General features: G+C 42.6%; 1 protein-coding gene across 2 annotated transcripts; it reads right to left on the reverse strand.

The window, feature by feature from the left end:
• Positions 1-616: 616 nt before the first annotated feature.
• DYRK2 (dual specificity tyrosine phosphorylation regulated kinase 2) lies at positions 617-16,236 on the reverse strand. 2 transcript variants are annotated; one of them, XM_063323000.1, is made up of 3 exons: positions 15,830-16,236; positions 14,930-15,066; positions 617-6,383 (listed from the first exon to the last, which is right to left on the reverse strand). In XM_063323000.1, the coding sequence occupies exons 1-3, from the start codon at positions 15,882-15,884 to the stop codon at positions 4,782-4,784; spliced, it is 1,794 nt and encodes a 597-aa protein (XP_063179070.1). In that variant the 5' UTR covers positions 15,885-16,236; the 3' UTR covers positions 617-4,781. The 2 variants fall into 2 exon arrangements, with proteins under 2 accessions (XP_063179070.1, XP_063179071.1); XM_063323001.1 differs by lacking the exon at positions 14,930-15,066.
• Between the last annotated feature and the right edge of the window lie 346 nt (positions 16,237-16,582).

Here is a 16,582-nt window from a genome sequence, read left to right on the forward strand (position 1 = left end):
TCCAGATGTATGTGTGAACAGCATTTAGCTCAGTCTTGCCCACCAGCTTTGTGCAGTATCTTCTCATTATCCTGGGACTTTATATATCTGACAAGTTCTAAAAACTCAGTCTGACTCAAAAATCAGTGCAGGAATCTGGGCTTTTTAAAAGCAATTTTAAGAAAAAAATACACACTGCACCTTTCTCAATCAACTATTTCTTATAAAATCAGATCTACTGTTACATAAAAAAATCCCTTAAAAAGCAGCTACAGAAAAATCAAAACATCCATGCAGGCAAAGTTCCTGCCAAAGATGCTTTTTCTCAAGTGTGGGGCAAATAAAAATACAAAATATATTACTTTCTAAGTCCTGAGAAGAAGTTTAGAAACCTCAGGACAAAAGCAGCCTTTGGGCAATGTTCAAGGCTGTCAAGACACATAAAGCAGCAGCAAAGTCATCCTCCAGCAATGGGTAATTACTATATACAGATACCAGTAAGCATGCTGGGGGACAAGAGCACTGCTGGCATTGACTTCGGCAGGCTAGGAGAAGGCCTCTTCATGTTGAAGAAATGCCAGCACTCCAGAGGCTCTCTTTAAGACCAGAAAAAAACCCAAACTACAGTGGAGAGAAGTAAAGTAGGACATAACATTTTATTCTGAAATGATCTCTGGCCACGACAATAAAATGTAACAAATATTCACTAGAACAGTCTTAACTCCTGTCATCAGCTGTACAATACATACAGTATCATAAAACTGGCCACTAGGATTAAAACCCACTACAACATCTTTAATGTTAAGTGGCAACAGCAGCATCTCACAGAAAATTATACATACATATATACACAGTCCACATTCAATCGTTTTTCACATGTTTTCAGTACACACAGTTGCAGCATATTACAGTCACGTGTCTAAGTCGTTGCCCAATAAAAACCCAAGCTACTGCTTAGACGTAATTGTAGCAGTTGAACTGAGTAATTACAAGTTGTAGCAGAGATGTACAAGCCCCTAGAAACAATAATTCACAAATGTTATTTTATTTAAATGCTACCATAGCATTAAACTGGGCAATATTCTAATCTTTGCTGACTGGAAAAAAAAAAAAAAAGAAAGAGTTCATTTTTTGTAATTATCACAAATATTATTGATGGAAAAAAATACTAAAAAATGGAGAGCATTAAATAATGCACACCCTTTCCTAAAGATTCTAATATTGCCCAATGCTACTTATGTCTAAAGTGTTTTCAACATTCCCATGAAGTCATTTATAACTCCAAACCACCCACCAAGTGAAAAGTGGCTTAAGTGCCTTGCACCCAAATTGTAAAAATCCCTGGCCACCTTTATAAGAGCCAGGCACATATAAAAGGAATGCACTTTGGTTCATACCAAATGCCCTGGGATTAAATCACACTATAAAACTAAAGAGTTTGAGGTAAATTTTTACAAATACAGTTGATTTCTGTCTAGTGTCACCATAACAAAAATTTATTTAAAAAAAAAATCAATTTGATGTTAAGATATAACCAATGAGGAAGGGCCATCTTTAACCCCTTAACGAGACGTACTACAAGAACAGAGTGTCCTCTCCACCCTAGCAGTGTGATTGCCTTATTGTTTCTATTAAGGCCTCGATCATCTAAAAGGATGTTTTAAGACAGGTATAGCATTTAAAAATAAGATTTCATCCCTACTATCCAGTATTCAAAGGGTTAAAGAGGCCAAGATGCATATGCCCTACAACACGGCATTTGTAACAAAAGGCACATTGTTAACACCAAGGGCACAATCCATCCTCTATTGTTGATCTACACATCTTGCATCACTCTGTTGTTCCAATACACTTAAGTGGTAATGAACACTCCAGTGGTGCAAGAAACTGAGCCAAGTGAGACTGCAACCAAAGACAAGACAACACTGTGCTATTACTAAATTCTGAAAATAGCTCAGACATCCCCAGACAATGGTAACATGTGAGACTAAGCACTGTTTCCAAGCCAACTTCTATCAGCCTAATTATCAGAGCCCTTAGAATAAAATCACATCAAAGCAAGAGGCAACGTCCTTCCCCCTCCCCCTTTTTTACAGGTATAAATAAGCTACAATAAAAAGCAGCTACATCACTTAAAACCCTGATGTAGCTGCTCCTTTAGTATAGAGGAAGTTCCACTGTATCTGGGTTAAAAAAATAGCTCTGCACACTATATTTTGGCCTTAAAGTTTCCGGTAGCATTTATGAAGAAGGTGGACCATAAATGCATTATTGGCATTAAGAACTGGTTACATGAAAAAGAAAATTTAGTGGTTTTAGTCCATTAATGACACATGAACATTATGAATGTTTTCACCTTAAACTGCCACAAAAGGCAGGAACATGTATCAATGCTCCCTTTGAAATATATTAAGGGAAGTGATTCTTCTTCCGCCCCTAACATAAGCATCCCTATTTCTTAATTTTTGCAGGAAGAGTTAAGGTAGAAAGGAGTGGTAAAGCCAAGTAGGTGGTGGAGGAAGTCAGGATTCCTAATTACTGTAGAAAAATACACAGTGTTGTATTCCCACAGTAACCAATCAGTTAATTTTATATGAATATTAATATATCTCTTTTCCACACTTAGAATTTACTGACCATAACTTACTGGATATTCATATTTCAAAAGACACTTTTCTTGGTTTTATTACTATATTTCATTTTTAACATGATTTCATACATGTTTACATATTGCACTTACACACATTGTATAAAGTTGTGAACATTTAACACTAAATAATTTAACTTGACTAGAGGCAGGAAATGATCTTTTAAAAAAAAAGTAAGAAAAATGGTTGATTGATGCTCTAATTTTTACAGTTATCAATCAACAAATACCATCCTCTACTCAGAAATTATTTTTGGAGCTTCTTTAGGTGTTGACTTTTTGGCAAGAAGTTAAGCGATATGTTTCCTGAGAATTCTGTCATTTTGTATTTATATCCCTCCCCCGGTCTTACATTAAATTAAAAATAAACCAACCAACCAAACAAACAAAAATTAAGCTGTAAATGGTAAATTAATGAATATGAAGAAGAACTTAACCGGAAACTTTCTTGGCCTCTCAGGGGACCATGCTTTAAGTATTTTTCATAATTTGTACAAGTAACTCAGAAAAATCTGTGCATATAGATGTTGCTTATAGTAAAGTTATCGAGGTTTAATGCAATCCATTCCAGTATGTCTTGTTCTAACATCCATAAACCTTCTAGATTATGTTCTACTTTGTTTGAAATTCCCTTTTCATATGTTTTATACATCCAATGTAGACCACAGCCATTGTACATGATGAACTACTGATCTTAGATTTCAAACTGTTCCTGTTGAAAACATGCTACAATGCGTGAATATTTCTCTCATAGGTCTACGTTATTATTCTGCAAAGACCATTTTTCTTCCATGAACACAGCTCAAGGTAGAAAAGAAAAAACAAGCATTAGCGCACACACACACAAAAAAAATCTACACACATCTCTAACTGTTCCTTCAAAGTAATTTTCAGCTACAAATGCCAAAGATTGAATCCAATTCCAACTATTTAACTTTCCTTTGATAATTCTCCCTTATTAGAACTGAAAAGCTTCCCACTGAGGATCTTTCCATCTACACTTATGCTGTCTAAGGTGAAGTACCTTTCTACAGAAAGCAACGTAGTAACAGTGTTTGCCTCTACGTGCAGATTTGATCAGAAGCGTAAATGTACCAGAGAGGTCAGAGTCACTCAGACAAACATTGTCATAAGAAAGAAAAGCAATCTGTGAAATACATGTAGCATAACAGTCTGGAAGTTATAGTATAAAACTGACAGAACGAGCACTTCTGCCTATGTGATTTAGGGAGACCAAGCTGCACGTTAGGAGAGAAAAGAGAACAGGAGAGGGGAAAAAAAATAAGAGCGAGAGAAGCCCAGTGTGAATGGTCAACGTTATATACCTGAAATGAAGACCAGAACGTTTTGCTTTACCAACTCATCAGTCACTTCCAGATTTAGAGGAACATAAGACATACTTCCACCTTCTTTCTTTCTGAGATTGCCCATTCCTCTCACTCTACCACATGGCATGCAAGGTAAGAGAGTCATGTTAGCCCTGGAAGTTCTTATTTTTTGCATTATATTTAAATGCTCATTTCAATCAAAAACATTACTTTTGAATAGAGAAAGCATTCCATAGCAGGCAGCTGTATCAACAGTGATACCACTACTTTCTCTGGGCTACCATATAAAAAATGACAATGTAACATGCTATGGCTCCACTTCAAATTACAAGTTTACAGGTGGTTAACTTAATGCTTTGAATGTTCTCCCTGGGGTCCAGTCAGGCATAGGTGTGAGTGTTTGCAGAATCAAGACTTGTACCCACAAAATCCAAAAGGTACAATCTTACAAATTTACCCCAGATGAAATCTAACATGAACCATGGAAGAGAAAGGTTACTACCTTCGACACCACACTGCAATGCACGACAGTCATGTTGTAACCAGTGGCCTGCCACTGATGTTTATTACTGTGTCACACTAGTTACAGTAAGGCTAATTGTACTGTAGAAGACAAACATTTTAAAAAATAAGTATAAAAACTTAAAGCATTGTCCCCGTGTTTTTATAAAAACAAAATCAACATTTCTTACTTTTAAAATGAGTGCTGAAAGATCAAATGAATAAAGTTATTGAGCAAATAAAAATGTATATCTGAGCTACTTTTCATACAAATAAGGCTCAGCCACATTTTATCTCTCATATTAACAGCATTGGGTTTTTCAAACTCAGCTAACGAGTTTTGGCAACACTGTTCTTTGCTGAATATTCCCATTGGCATCTGTCATCTGTGCCAAATTAGTCCTCAGTTTTGAAGCTGAGCTTGAAGTCGGAGGTAACTTGGAAATCGACGTTATAGCACCAGTGCTCTCTGTAATTCTCTTCGCCGAGGCCTTTTCCCCAGTCGGAGGCTTTGGCAACCGTCTCCTTAGCCAGGGATGCCGCAAAGCCTGGCTGGGTGTCATACGGCTAGCAGGATCCCATTCTAAACACTGTTTTAAGAAGTCAAGGAACAGGGGATCATCACATCCCTTTAATGCATTTCCCCATTCTCTGCTCTCTGGCGGGCCACGTAGTTTTCCCCTCCGAGAGCGTCCACCGTTAAGTATTACAGAGCCATCAGACAAGGTTGTGATGTTGCAATAGCGGGGATAACCCTTAGAGCTCACGAAGTTTTTGGCTCGCTTGGATGAATCTAAGAGTTTTGGAGAAGGCATGCCCAATAGCTCAATCATACAAGCCAGCTGGTCTCCTTCATCTTCTCCAGGTAAAAGTGGATAACCAGTGAGAAGCTCTGCTAGAATACAGCCCAAGCTCCACATATCTATGGGCATCCCATAACGAGCACCAAGGATGACTTCAGGTGCACGGTAAAAACGTGACTGAATGTAAGTGTAGACACGCTGATGCTCATAACAACTTGAGCCAAAATCAATCACTTTAATACCACTTCTACCCTGTTGCTTCAACAGGATGTTCTCAGGTTTAAGGTCACAGTGAATGATTCTGTTTTTGTGCAAAGCATCCAAGCACTGTAAAATTGAGTGGGCAAACTTGCGGACCAAAGGCAGGCTAAAGCCCTGAAACTTGTTCTTCTTTATTAATTCATACAGGTTCATGCTCAGCAATTCAAATGTCATGCAGATATGGCTGCGGAATGTGAAGTTTTCCAACATGTGAATAACATTCATGTTGTTATCCTTATCTTGCTTCCGGAGATGCTCCAGGATCTTAATTTCTTCCGCAGCTTGGCGGTGGAAACGTTTTTCGTTTCTCACCATTTTTAGTGCCACATGCTGATGCATCTTGTGATCATAGGCCTTCACCACCTGCCCAAAGCTTCCTTTCCCTATAACTTTCAGGACTTCATACCTGTATGCAATATGATCATGGGGTACTTGTATATAAGACCCTTGGTCATCATCATATCCGCAATTGTTTGAACCACCGATCACACCTTGCCGCTTCTTTGCATTTGGACCCAAGAAGTATATTTCAGGGTAGCTAAAAATCTCATGATGCTCAAAAGCTGTTAACTTTTGCATGTATTGCTTCATTGCCTGCTCAGGTGTCATAACAGAGGCTTTCACCTTCCCTGTTCCATCTGCAGATTTTAAAGAGCTGGAGCTCCCTTGTCGTCTGTGAGCACTCTCTGCCTGTCTGTCCTGAACCACTGGCAATCCAGATTTGCCTAGCGTTGTAAGTCCATTTGGCTGTGTCGTCAGAACCGTCCTCTTGTTACTATTATCTTCAAACAGCTGCTGAACCTGGATTTGTCCATGGCTACCAACATGGAGGTGCTCATTCATTGTGTGCTTACTGCCTCCAACCTAAAATCGAAAATAAATACATACCCAGTTAATAAGAAAGGCATGAACTCTACGCTTCACCATTCATTCTGTAACCCGCCATCCTGCCTAAATCACTTCCAAACTAAGTATTTTCTTAGAATTCAGCTGTCTACAGATAATCTAAAAAATAGAACACATATACTGTGATACTGCTAGATGCTATTAAATTTTCCAGATTCTTATTTCTCAAATGCCACTTTCATGACTCTCTAAAATGTCTGCAAGAAGGCAATCACAGATGGGCTACCATGATAAACTAACAATTCCTCCAAGAAGTTTTCAAGGCAACAGTCCTGTAACATCAAGAAGTATGCTTCAGAGACACTAAATTAGATTTTACAGAACACAGATGCAGTTTTATTGATGCTGGAGATAAATATATAATGCCTGCTAGAACTTACATGGCTAAGGCTATCCTAGCCACCTGTCCTCAGAAATCAAGATTTTAACTTGTTCCTCAACTTGCTGTATATCAAAAGCTCCAGATACAATTTTAAGCAATAAGGAATGTACTGTGACATACACGAAGAGGAAAAGAACATGCACATTTCTGAAGTTCGAGAGATGCCACTCACTGCTTGCAGTTGAGACAGTCACTATTCAGCAAAGCATTCAGATCAATGAAACAAAAGCATATCCTTTAGCACTTCCCCAAACCAGTCCTCTAATAACTTTTAGCCAAGATGAGATTTGGGGCCTGATACAGACTTGAGCAGAAAGAAAAATCTTTGCCTTGAGAACATACAAGTAATGTTATTTTAAAGTAATGGAAAAAAGGATTAGTTGACTTTAGAAATTGCATTTGTTCTTGACAGTTTTCACAAGGGAATAAACAGCAGCATTCAGCATTTTCCAGCAAAGAAACACTGGAAGTACTGGGGTGTGAAAACAACTATTGCTCAAAACATGTTATTTTTAAGGAGAAATGAGAAATTTACAAGCATATACTTGCCACTAAAATAGCTGTCCTTAGAATTCCTCATTTGCTCTAAAGTAGAGGATAATTAGTTTGTCTTCTGCCTGGTCTTATACAAACGTGGGAAGAACTCCCCTGCTGTCTCTCCAGATGATTCACCAGTCGTAATATTTATGCCAAATTACTAACCAAAAGTTCACCGATACTGTCAGACAGATCATCAAGCCAGGGTTGAGAGCACTTTTAATCTGAGCCTTATTTTTTCTAGGCAGCTAAGGAAAACGCATTCCATGGTCACTTAAGGTTGCTGAAATGAAGTCAGAAAATGACAGTTGTGTGCTGTGACATGAGGCAATGAAATCTGTGCTGCAATTGCAGAAGTGCTTCCTAATGAGAAAACCAGGACATGCAACGCAGACTCTAGCGTACTTTGTGCTTCTGTTAAGGTATCAGTCTGATATGGTAGAAGCATGGGTTTGTAAATTCAGTAACTTGTTCCCAAGGAGTAACCAGCTGGACACCAGCTTCAACTTTGGATAGTATTTTGAAATTTGCAGCACTGAAACTCACACAACTTAAGAACAAGAGCTCTCAGGGATTGCTTCTGCTGAGTTCACTGTTCTTCTGATTCCATTTTGACTCAGTGTTGAATAAGTGGTCCATTTTATTTCATCATTGCAGTTTGACTGTGTATGTTTATTTGCAGAGCAATTTGGGTTCACACTATCAATTTGATCCATCTCATAGAAAGCATTACCACACAACTGCAATTCAGAGCAAAGACATTTGCAACATGTAAGCACAGTGAAGATATACAGGATATTGACCTTAATTCCCTGCCTAGTTTGATGTCTCAAAAGCACCAGGAATTAAATCATCAAGGGGACTTAATGAGCCTATCATGCCTACAGGGAATTCCTTCAGGCCAAGTCTGAAGCGCACTGCAGTAGCAGTTTCCTGAAGGTTGCCTTGATCCTCTATATAAACAACAGTTACTGAAAAAAGAAAAATTTGGCCCCAAGAGCTGCTACATGATGCATCTCAGAAGAACTGGATCTAGTTAGTAAGATGTGCCAGAGGTTCAGCACATGCAGAACTGCAGAACTGCGTAAGTGAAAAATGCACAATGAAGCAGCAGAGTACCTGTACAGACTACAAGTACTCAAGATAGGAAATTCCAGGTACAAATGTTTCTTCTGCAGCACTGGTTGAACAACAATGCAGAACGTAACTGGACAAATCAGGAGCAGACAACAGTAACGTACAGACAACGAGAAAGAGGTAGGGGAGAAAGCCATCTTTAAGAATTTCTTAACCCAAGTACTCTCACAACTTGAATTTTTTAATTTTTTTTTTCACTTCAGTCACCTGTTTTCAGAGTTAACTATTTTCTGCCCTTCCTAAGCACTTCTTGTTTCACTAAGCGTACTGGGGAATTCTTCAAACTTCAGTTATTTGCTTTGTAACAGGGCTTGGAAAAAACCCAAACCTTTATCCACTCTCAGCAGGGACTAAAGAGTTCTTTTTCCCAAAAGCATGTTTGCAAACACATTCTAAAGTGTAAACCGCGTAGCTCTGCTGCCTGCACCTTCAGGCAGCCCCATGATTTCTCTTGCTGCTCACAAGTTGGCTTTTTTTCCAAGCAACAGAATGAAATCACCAGCATTATCCCAACTTCACCCCAAATCCAAAGTGACCGGTTTTGCCAGTTTCAGTCAGCTGCTGCTTGGGAATGCAAATGCAGATGCAGACAGTAGCACTGGTTTTCTTTGTGGAAGAAAAGACACAAAGTTAGCACAGGCTCTATTCCAAAAAACTGTGGGGGAGAAGAGAGCTCACTTTTCTTTCAAAAACCCCAACAGAAGTTTCAGAGCTATCAGGCACATCACAGCCACAAAGTCAATATGAAAAATGGACTTTCCCCATCTCAGGGTACTGCCTGCACAAGAATCATCACCTCTTCATTTCCAGCCTGCATGAGGGATGAATTCTCACCAGCCCTTTGCTCTGCCTATCTACTTCTGGCTACTGGGTATTTGAGATTGCTGTCAAGTTCAGGCTTGCACTGCTTACAAGCTCCACTCGCTTCACCAGTGACGCTGTTAAGTTCCCTGAACCACAACTAATGGGCTTGGGAAGCTACAAAGGACTTCAGCCTTAGTCCAGTACCAAACTGTTCACAGTACGCAGAAGCTCCATCAGGCTTTGATACAGAACCATAAGCCTGAGAGGTTTTGCTTCTGCAGATGAGCCTGTAAATTCCAGAACAAACAACCTACACAGCCGACAATCTGCATGCACTTATGCAGCTTATTATATATTTTATTGCCTGTGCTCAGACCCATCTACACTTTCTAAGATTTACATATTTTTATAGCGCACATCTTCAAAAGCTTACTGATGTACACATTTCTCCATAAAACATATTGAAATAACAGGTAAGCCTGAACTCAAAGAACTAATCTTCCTGAATCTTCCAGCAACATCAATTACAAAACAGCAAATGTTACAATGTTGGGTTTTTTCTCCTCTCTCAGTAGTTCTTCCTAACTTCAAAATCACTGCTACAATTTTGCTTTAACTTTGGTTTGCTCAATTTACAGAAGTTGATGACTATGCCGAAAATATTCACTCAACCTTTGAGGTAGAGACACCAGGCAAAACAAAAGAAAAAACACTTTTCTGGGGGAGGTGGGAGTGTTCAGGGTTTGGGCTTTTGTTTTGTTTTCACAAATGGGTTTAGGGATGGAAGTAGAACAGTAACTTACTGTACTTAGACTACAGAGCTGTAACAACAGAGAAGTAGCATAAAACTGAGTCTACCCATCTAACAAGAAGGCGAAGACTGGCAATTCCTTTGTGGTAACACTCAGCCAATGCAATGGTCTGTTTCAAGACCTTCTACAAGACTATGACTATAGGATTGAACACCACAGGAGGATATACCTCTTTTCAAAGTTATCTTCCAAAAGCATCAAGACATCATGTAGTTGTATCATATTCCATCTTTGTAAAAGTCACTCGGTGTGATATTAGCACCCTGTAAAACTACCCAAGAGAGGCACACACTTCAGCTATATATTATAATTTTATTCTGAGCAAAATCACAGAAAAGAAAGGTTTGCTGTCAATCAGAATCTAAAAACGTTTATAAAATGAATCTTAATAACAAAGCAATCATGATGGCCTGCTGAAATACTGCACAGGAATAAGACGTCTTTATCTCCCATTACTTTGCATAAATGAGGACAAGTGAGAAATGGTGCTCCAGAGTAATAACTTAATTAAAGAATAAATGTTACACTATATATCCCTTTCTTTACAGCATTTCTGGGCATGCCAGTTTCAGACCTACTGTGTCTAACATGCTAGAGGCATATGGTACCAGGTATAGCATGCTTCACTGCCTATTTTGCTGACTACCACCTGAGCAAATGTACAAAAGGCCTTTTTTTCCTTGAAAAATGAATTCAACAGCATTCCTCTGTTCAGAACTAAAAATAGCTAATTAGTACGATAACAATAATGCAGGATTATCATAATGGTTTTATTATGAGTATGGGTTTTATACACCAAAAAAAGACTAAGCCCTTGTCCTAAAGAGCTTGTGGCTCAACAAGAGCTGTAGAAAAAGCATACCATTTGGATTTTTTGCTGCTGTCGTATCTGGTTCACATACAGTTATTTTTTGAAAAGTTTACTTTTACTTTATATAGCAAGTATTTTCACAGACAGAACTATGCCTCAAGAGTGATACTGATTCTTTTTTTTTTTTCCTCCTGTCAGGACTATGCAGGTGCAGCGAGACTGAATACTTCTGGGACACCCTGCATGTATTACGCATGTTGAAACCAAAAAGGACAGTCAATGCACACTAAATTGAACGCTTAAGGTAAGCTGAAGTGTACATATATGAGAGATGTGCCCAGATGTAGTGCAGTCCCCACAGCACAGTCACCAACTGCTGGAGCCCAAGTTTCAGACACACCCCCATTAAAAGTTAAGATAACTTCATATTCCCAGGTTTTATGTAGAACAAACATCCAAAGAAATCTAGATATAGCAAAGTTCAGGTCATGACTGCATAGTTATTTCCACTTAAATGTGACAGCATCTCTGTGGCAATTTATTACATGGAAACACCACAATAGGAAGGTATTTTGTTTGGTTTTACCTGCTTTAAAGCAGCTGCCCACAATAAAAAACTGCAGCATGTGGCCCACCAGATCTTCATGTTAACACAGTCCAGGAATCTCTGTTACATTACAATGTAAATTAATTTTTAAAAATTTTTAAATTTAATTTCTTTAAGATTAAGGTTGAATGACTGATGCAGAAGTATATGGATAGATATTCATCCCTGGTGGCAAAAAAACCAAACCAAACCAAAAAACAAACAAACAAACAAACAAAAACAAACAACAAAACAAAACAAAAAACCCCCACAAAACCCCCAAAACCCCAGACTTGCTGTAGGGAAGTCTTAGAAAGGGCTTGAAGAGGGGGGGCACTGAATCATGCACTGTAAATGTGTTGTTGCTGTACTAGACAGGAGGAGAAAAAGATTAAGACTGCTTTACTGCAAGAGAAACGGCAAAAGTGCAGAATGCAGGGATACGTGCCAACTAATACACAACAGAGATGGAGGTAGGCAGAAGACAGAGAGAAGAGTCTGGGAGAGGGACTCACAAACGGGTGGGGATTTACACAAGCAGAGCAGCAGGCAAGCAAGATAATCTCTACTGCAGCATGTCAAGTGGATGTAAGAACACCATAATGAAAAAGGAGAGAGTGAACAGAAAAAGGTTCCAACCATCAAGGCAAGAACTTAAGGCTTCAAAAGAGAGAGCAACGACTTTGGAGAGGAAAATTAAGAGGACAAAGGGCTGAAAATGAGTTCATGTTTTCCACCATGAGCCAAAAAGATAGTCAGGGATGGAAGCAGACACAAATAAATTTTAAAAAATAAACAAAACCTTTCCCTGGTACAATACACAATAGCCTGCTTAGCAACAAAGGTTGCTGTGATTGCAGAGATTGCAGTCAAAACTGCTGCCCTGTTATAAGAAGCCTGCGTAAAACAGCATCTTCCCCTCTTCTAACCATGCTCTCCCATGCTATTATATTCCACCAAACAATGAAACTTCACTTGAAAGTAGGAGACAACAGTTTCACTAGAGGCTAGATCACACAACTCACTGCTGCAAAAAATATGACAGGTAGTGGATTTCTTCTGTCTGAATTAAAAAAAAAACTTTTTAGCTTAAACAAAAACCTATCCTCAATCTCAGTCTCTCTTCACAACTAATGTATACACAGTGCACATGCTTACACCCAGCCACCAGCAAGTTCAACCACTTAAGCAAACTATACATTCTGAAAGTCTGAAACACAAAGAGAAATACTCTCAATTTTTAGCTACTGCAGAAGTCCCATACATACAACAGGAATGAAAACAGAATAAGCAAGTGAACACAGGGAAGGAAAATGGTTTAAGAAAACTGAAATGTTCCATTTTAAATAGGTCTGATTGGAGGAAGCAGTGGGATGCAAAACCAGTGGTTTCAGTCAGTGTCAGCTAAGGTCAGTAGGTCTGAAGTCTAGAGAAATATCCCATCACAGATATAGCGCTTTTTTTAGGTTAAAATCCAGCATTCTAATGTCACATCTGATCCTTACCGCAAAAAGTTATGTTAGCCAACCACAAAATAACCACCTACAAAATTCTGAAAGGCAGTCAGAGGTATTACTGTACCCAAGGCTAAATAAATACTGTAGAGCAGGCTCTGTATCACAAAGGAAAGGCAGAGTTTGCAACAGTCAGAATCTAGAGGGACATGAAACGCAGCAATATAATGCTTATGATCCCTCTGTGCTTCCTTAAGTATTTCATTTCCATGTGTATATATATACACACGCGCATATATGCTATATATATACACACATATGCATACACACGCAACTATATATGTATAAAAATACTCAAAAGAAACATAATGCTTGAACACCCCTTGCATGCTTTCATAAAGACTTAATCTTTATATATGTACATATATATACACAGACACTATATATAATACATACACACATATAAATCTATGTATAAAAATACCAAAGGTCTGTACTCCCAAGATTAGTAAGTAGTCCCAGATATATAGCTGGACCACCATGCTTCCACGAATCCTAAATTAGGTCTGGGCTCTGCTGCATGTGGGCCCCTGTTATTCGTAGGCCCATCTGTATGTGCAGTTTCATGATCTGTGTCCAGGCTGTTTGTACTACACTCCTCCTTTTCTGTTTTTATAAAAAAATTAAGTTGCTGCCCCAACTCTAAAATCAACTGGTACTTAACTGGTATACGAATGTGAAAAATTTGGCCTTTAATACTAATAGAACAATTCAGATATATACCCTACCTACATAAATATACAATGATGTTGATCTCAAGTATGCGGCTCCACCTTGAATTTATAGAATATTCATCATTCCTTTTGAGAACATTCTACATATACTGATTTTTTTAATTTAAGGCAATTCTTCTACAAATGGATTTGAATAAGATGCCTTTACCCCTGAAGCTACACCGAAAGTCACTGAAACACTATTATCTAAATGCATAGTTTCACCTTCCACTAGCCCATAATCACATTACCATTTAAAGCTCTGCCATATGTTTACGAAGATAGTATGTGAGCATCCATGAAGAATTCATTAATTCTAAGAAAAGCATGCCATCAATGCCTTTCAGGGTCAGTACGAAATCTTTCATAATTTAAAAGGAAATGTATGCAATAACAATTTCAGATATTTAGTGTTAACATGACAGCATATAGACCCCTCTCTCTACTCTGTCATGCCTTCAGGACAGAGATATGCTCTCTCATCCATATATAGTGGCATTCTTGGGAAGTTTCATTCCTAGTAGATTAACTAGAAGTAGGAGATAGTGTGAGATATCACAGAAGCAGAAAATAACACTCTTTTCATGCCATCAGTGCTCATTTCTTTAGGTGAACTACTGCAGCAATAAAGTTGGATTCACCCAATCATTGTCCCCAAGTACAGTGATAGCTATTTCTAGGGAAGACAGCTATCAGCCTGAGCTAACCAGACATATAAGGGGAGAGCAGCCTTCATTTTTCACCACAGTTCATGAGACCCTTTAATCACAGTGACTAACCTCATTGCCAAAATAATGTCATCTCAAAAAATGCATTTACCAGAACAGCTCTTCTGTGCGAGTGTGGAAGATCGAATTTGTCACTGAAAATGAGACACAAAACCAGACTGAAGGGGGGCTGGGGAGGGAGAAAGCTGCTTCTCAGTGCAGTCACAGGGTTCCAGCCTCACAACAAACATGCACATTTGATCGGAGACTGCAGAAATTAAATACAATTTGCTTAACCATCAAGCGCGTCATTAGGCTGGACGGGGCGCCCGCGGAGGCGGGGCCCCTGACCTCTCCCGCCCCGGGGTGCCCGTGAGGGCTCGGGCCCACCTCAGAGGACACCCGGCGAAAGGAGAGCGGTGGCGGCGCGGCAAGGCCCCGGATCCGGACTCCCCTTCTACCCCCCTCCGCCCCGTCCCCCCGCCCCGTGCCCGAGCTCACCGTGTGGGAGGCGTTGCTGGCCCTGAGCGGCGGCAATGCGAGGGGTGACGGCGGGCCGGTCCCAGCTCCTGCCCGGGAGACCCCGGCTCCGGTGCCCGGGGAAGACTGCAGCGGGCGGCCGCTGTCCCCTGCCCTGCCTGCGGAGAGCAGAGGGGTAAGCGCGGAGGGCAGCAGCGGCCCCTCGGGCAGCGCGGCCGTCGGGGCGGCCCCGGCGCTTCGCCGGCACCGCCGCCCGTCTTGCTTCAGGCAGAAGCCATTAAAAGCTAATCACCGCCGCGGCGCACACACGCACCGATCCGGCTAATAGCGCGGGCGGGCCATGCTCGCCCGGCTAAACCCTTCATCCGAGATTAACCCGCCACCGGCAGGCGCCTAACCGGGAGAACAAGCCGGCTCTGCCCTGCACACGCCTCGGGGCTGGGCGGCCGCCCGAATATCCCCCCCGAGCCGTCTGGCCCGGCGAAATCCCGGCGCCGCCGGGGACCCGCCAGGAGTTCACAAGTCTGCAGCAGGGAGAGGAGGCGAGCGCCGCTGCCCCCTGTCAAACGCGGCCGCTCCGGCAAACCCAGCGATTCCAAATTTTTTCCTGTGTCGTTTTTCTAAGTGATTTATTTTCTTTCCCCCTCTCCCTCCCCCCCCTCCCAGTCCCCACGTCCCTGAGGCGAACTCGCCACCCCGCACAACAACAGCACGAAGACGCAGCCCCCCGCCGGCCCCCGGTTGCCGGGGGGAGGGCGGATCATTGTTCCGACACGGGCGGCCCCGCTGCGGGAGCAGCCGCGGGGCGGCCGAGACTCTTCCCCCCCCCGCCCCTCCCCCAGCCCCGCACCGCACGGCCCGACCCAGCGCGGGGAGCCCGCAGCCCGGCGCGGGTGGCGATCGCGGCGGCCCTCTGCTTACCGGCTGGGTAGGCAGCACCAGCGGCGGCGCTAGCTGAGGGTTTTCTGGTTAACATGGCCGCTGGGGAGGAGGGAGAGGAAAAGGCATGTCAGGGCGGCTCTCCTCCGCTGCTCCTCGGCCTCTCCGGTCGGCGGCTGCCTCTCTTCTCCGATCAGCTACACCCAGAGCCAGACACGTCCTCCGCTGCATCCCCCTGGCCCCGGGCCGGCCGGACAGAGCCTCCAAAGGCCCGCCGTCGCCTCCCGCCGCCGCAGCAGCAGCAGCCGCGCCGCCGCCGCAGCCCCCGGCCCAAGCTCATCACCTCCCCCGCCCCCGCCCCGGTCGCCCCGGTCCCCTCACACGGAGGAGGGGGCAGCAGAAGGCGGCCGGACAGGGCCCTCCTCCTCGGGCGGCGGAACAGGGACAAACAGCGCACTGGAGGGACAGTCCCCGCCCCGTCGGCCGCCTCCCCTCCCTCCCTCCGTCCGTCCCTCCCCGCCGCCCCCTTGCCTCCCTCCCTCCCTCCCTCTACCGCTCCGCTCGCCGCCGCCGCCGCCGGCGTGGCCCGCCGCTCCCCCACCCCGCCGAGCGCCCGCGCCGTCCCTCAGCGTGGGGTGGGGGAGCGCGCCCCGCCTGCCCAACGGCCGCCGCCCGCCCAACGGCCGCCTCGCGCCGGGCCGTTGGTCACCCCACACACACGCCCCGGGGGTCGCAACCATCTTGGCGGCCGGCGGGCAGCCTGCGCCTCGCCACGGCACCCCCCTCTGCTCCCTG

The sequence above is a fragment of the Chroicocephalus ridibundus genome, chromosome 1, assembly GCF_963924245.1.
Source record: "Chroicocephalus ridibundus chromosome 1, bChrRid1.1, whole genome shotgun sequence".
Lineage (NCBI taxonomy): Eukaryota > Metazoa > Chordata > Aves > Charadriiformes > Laridae > Chroicocephalus > Chroicocephalus ridibundus.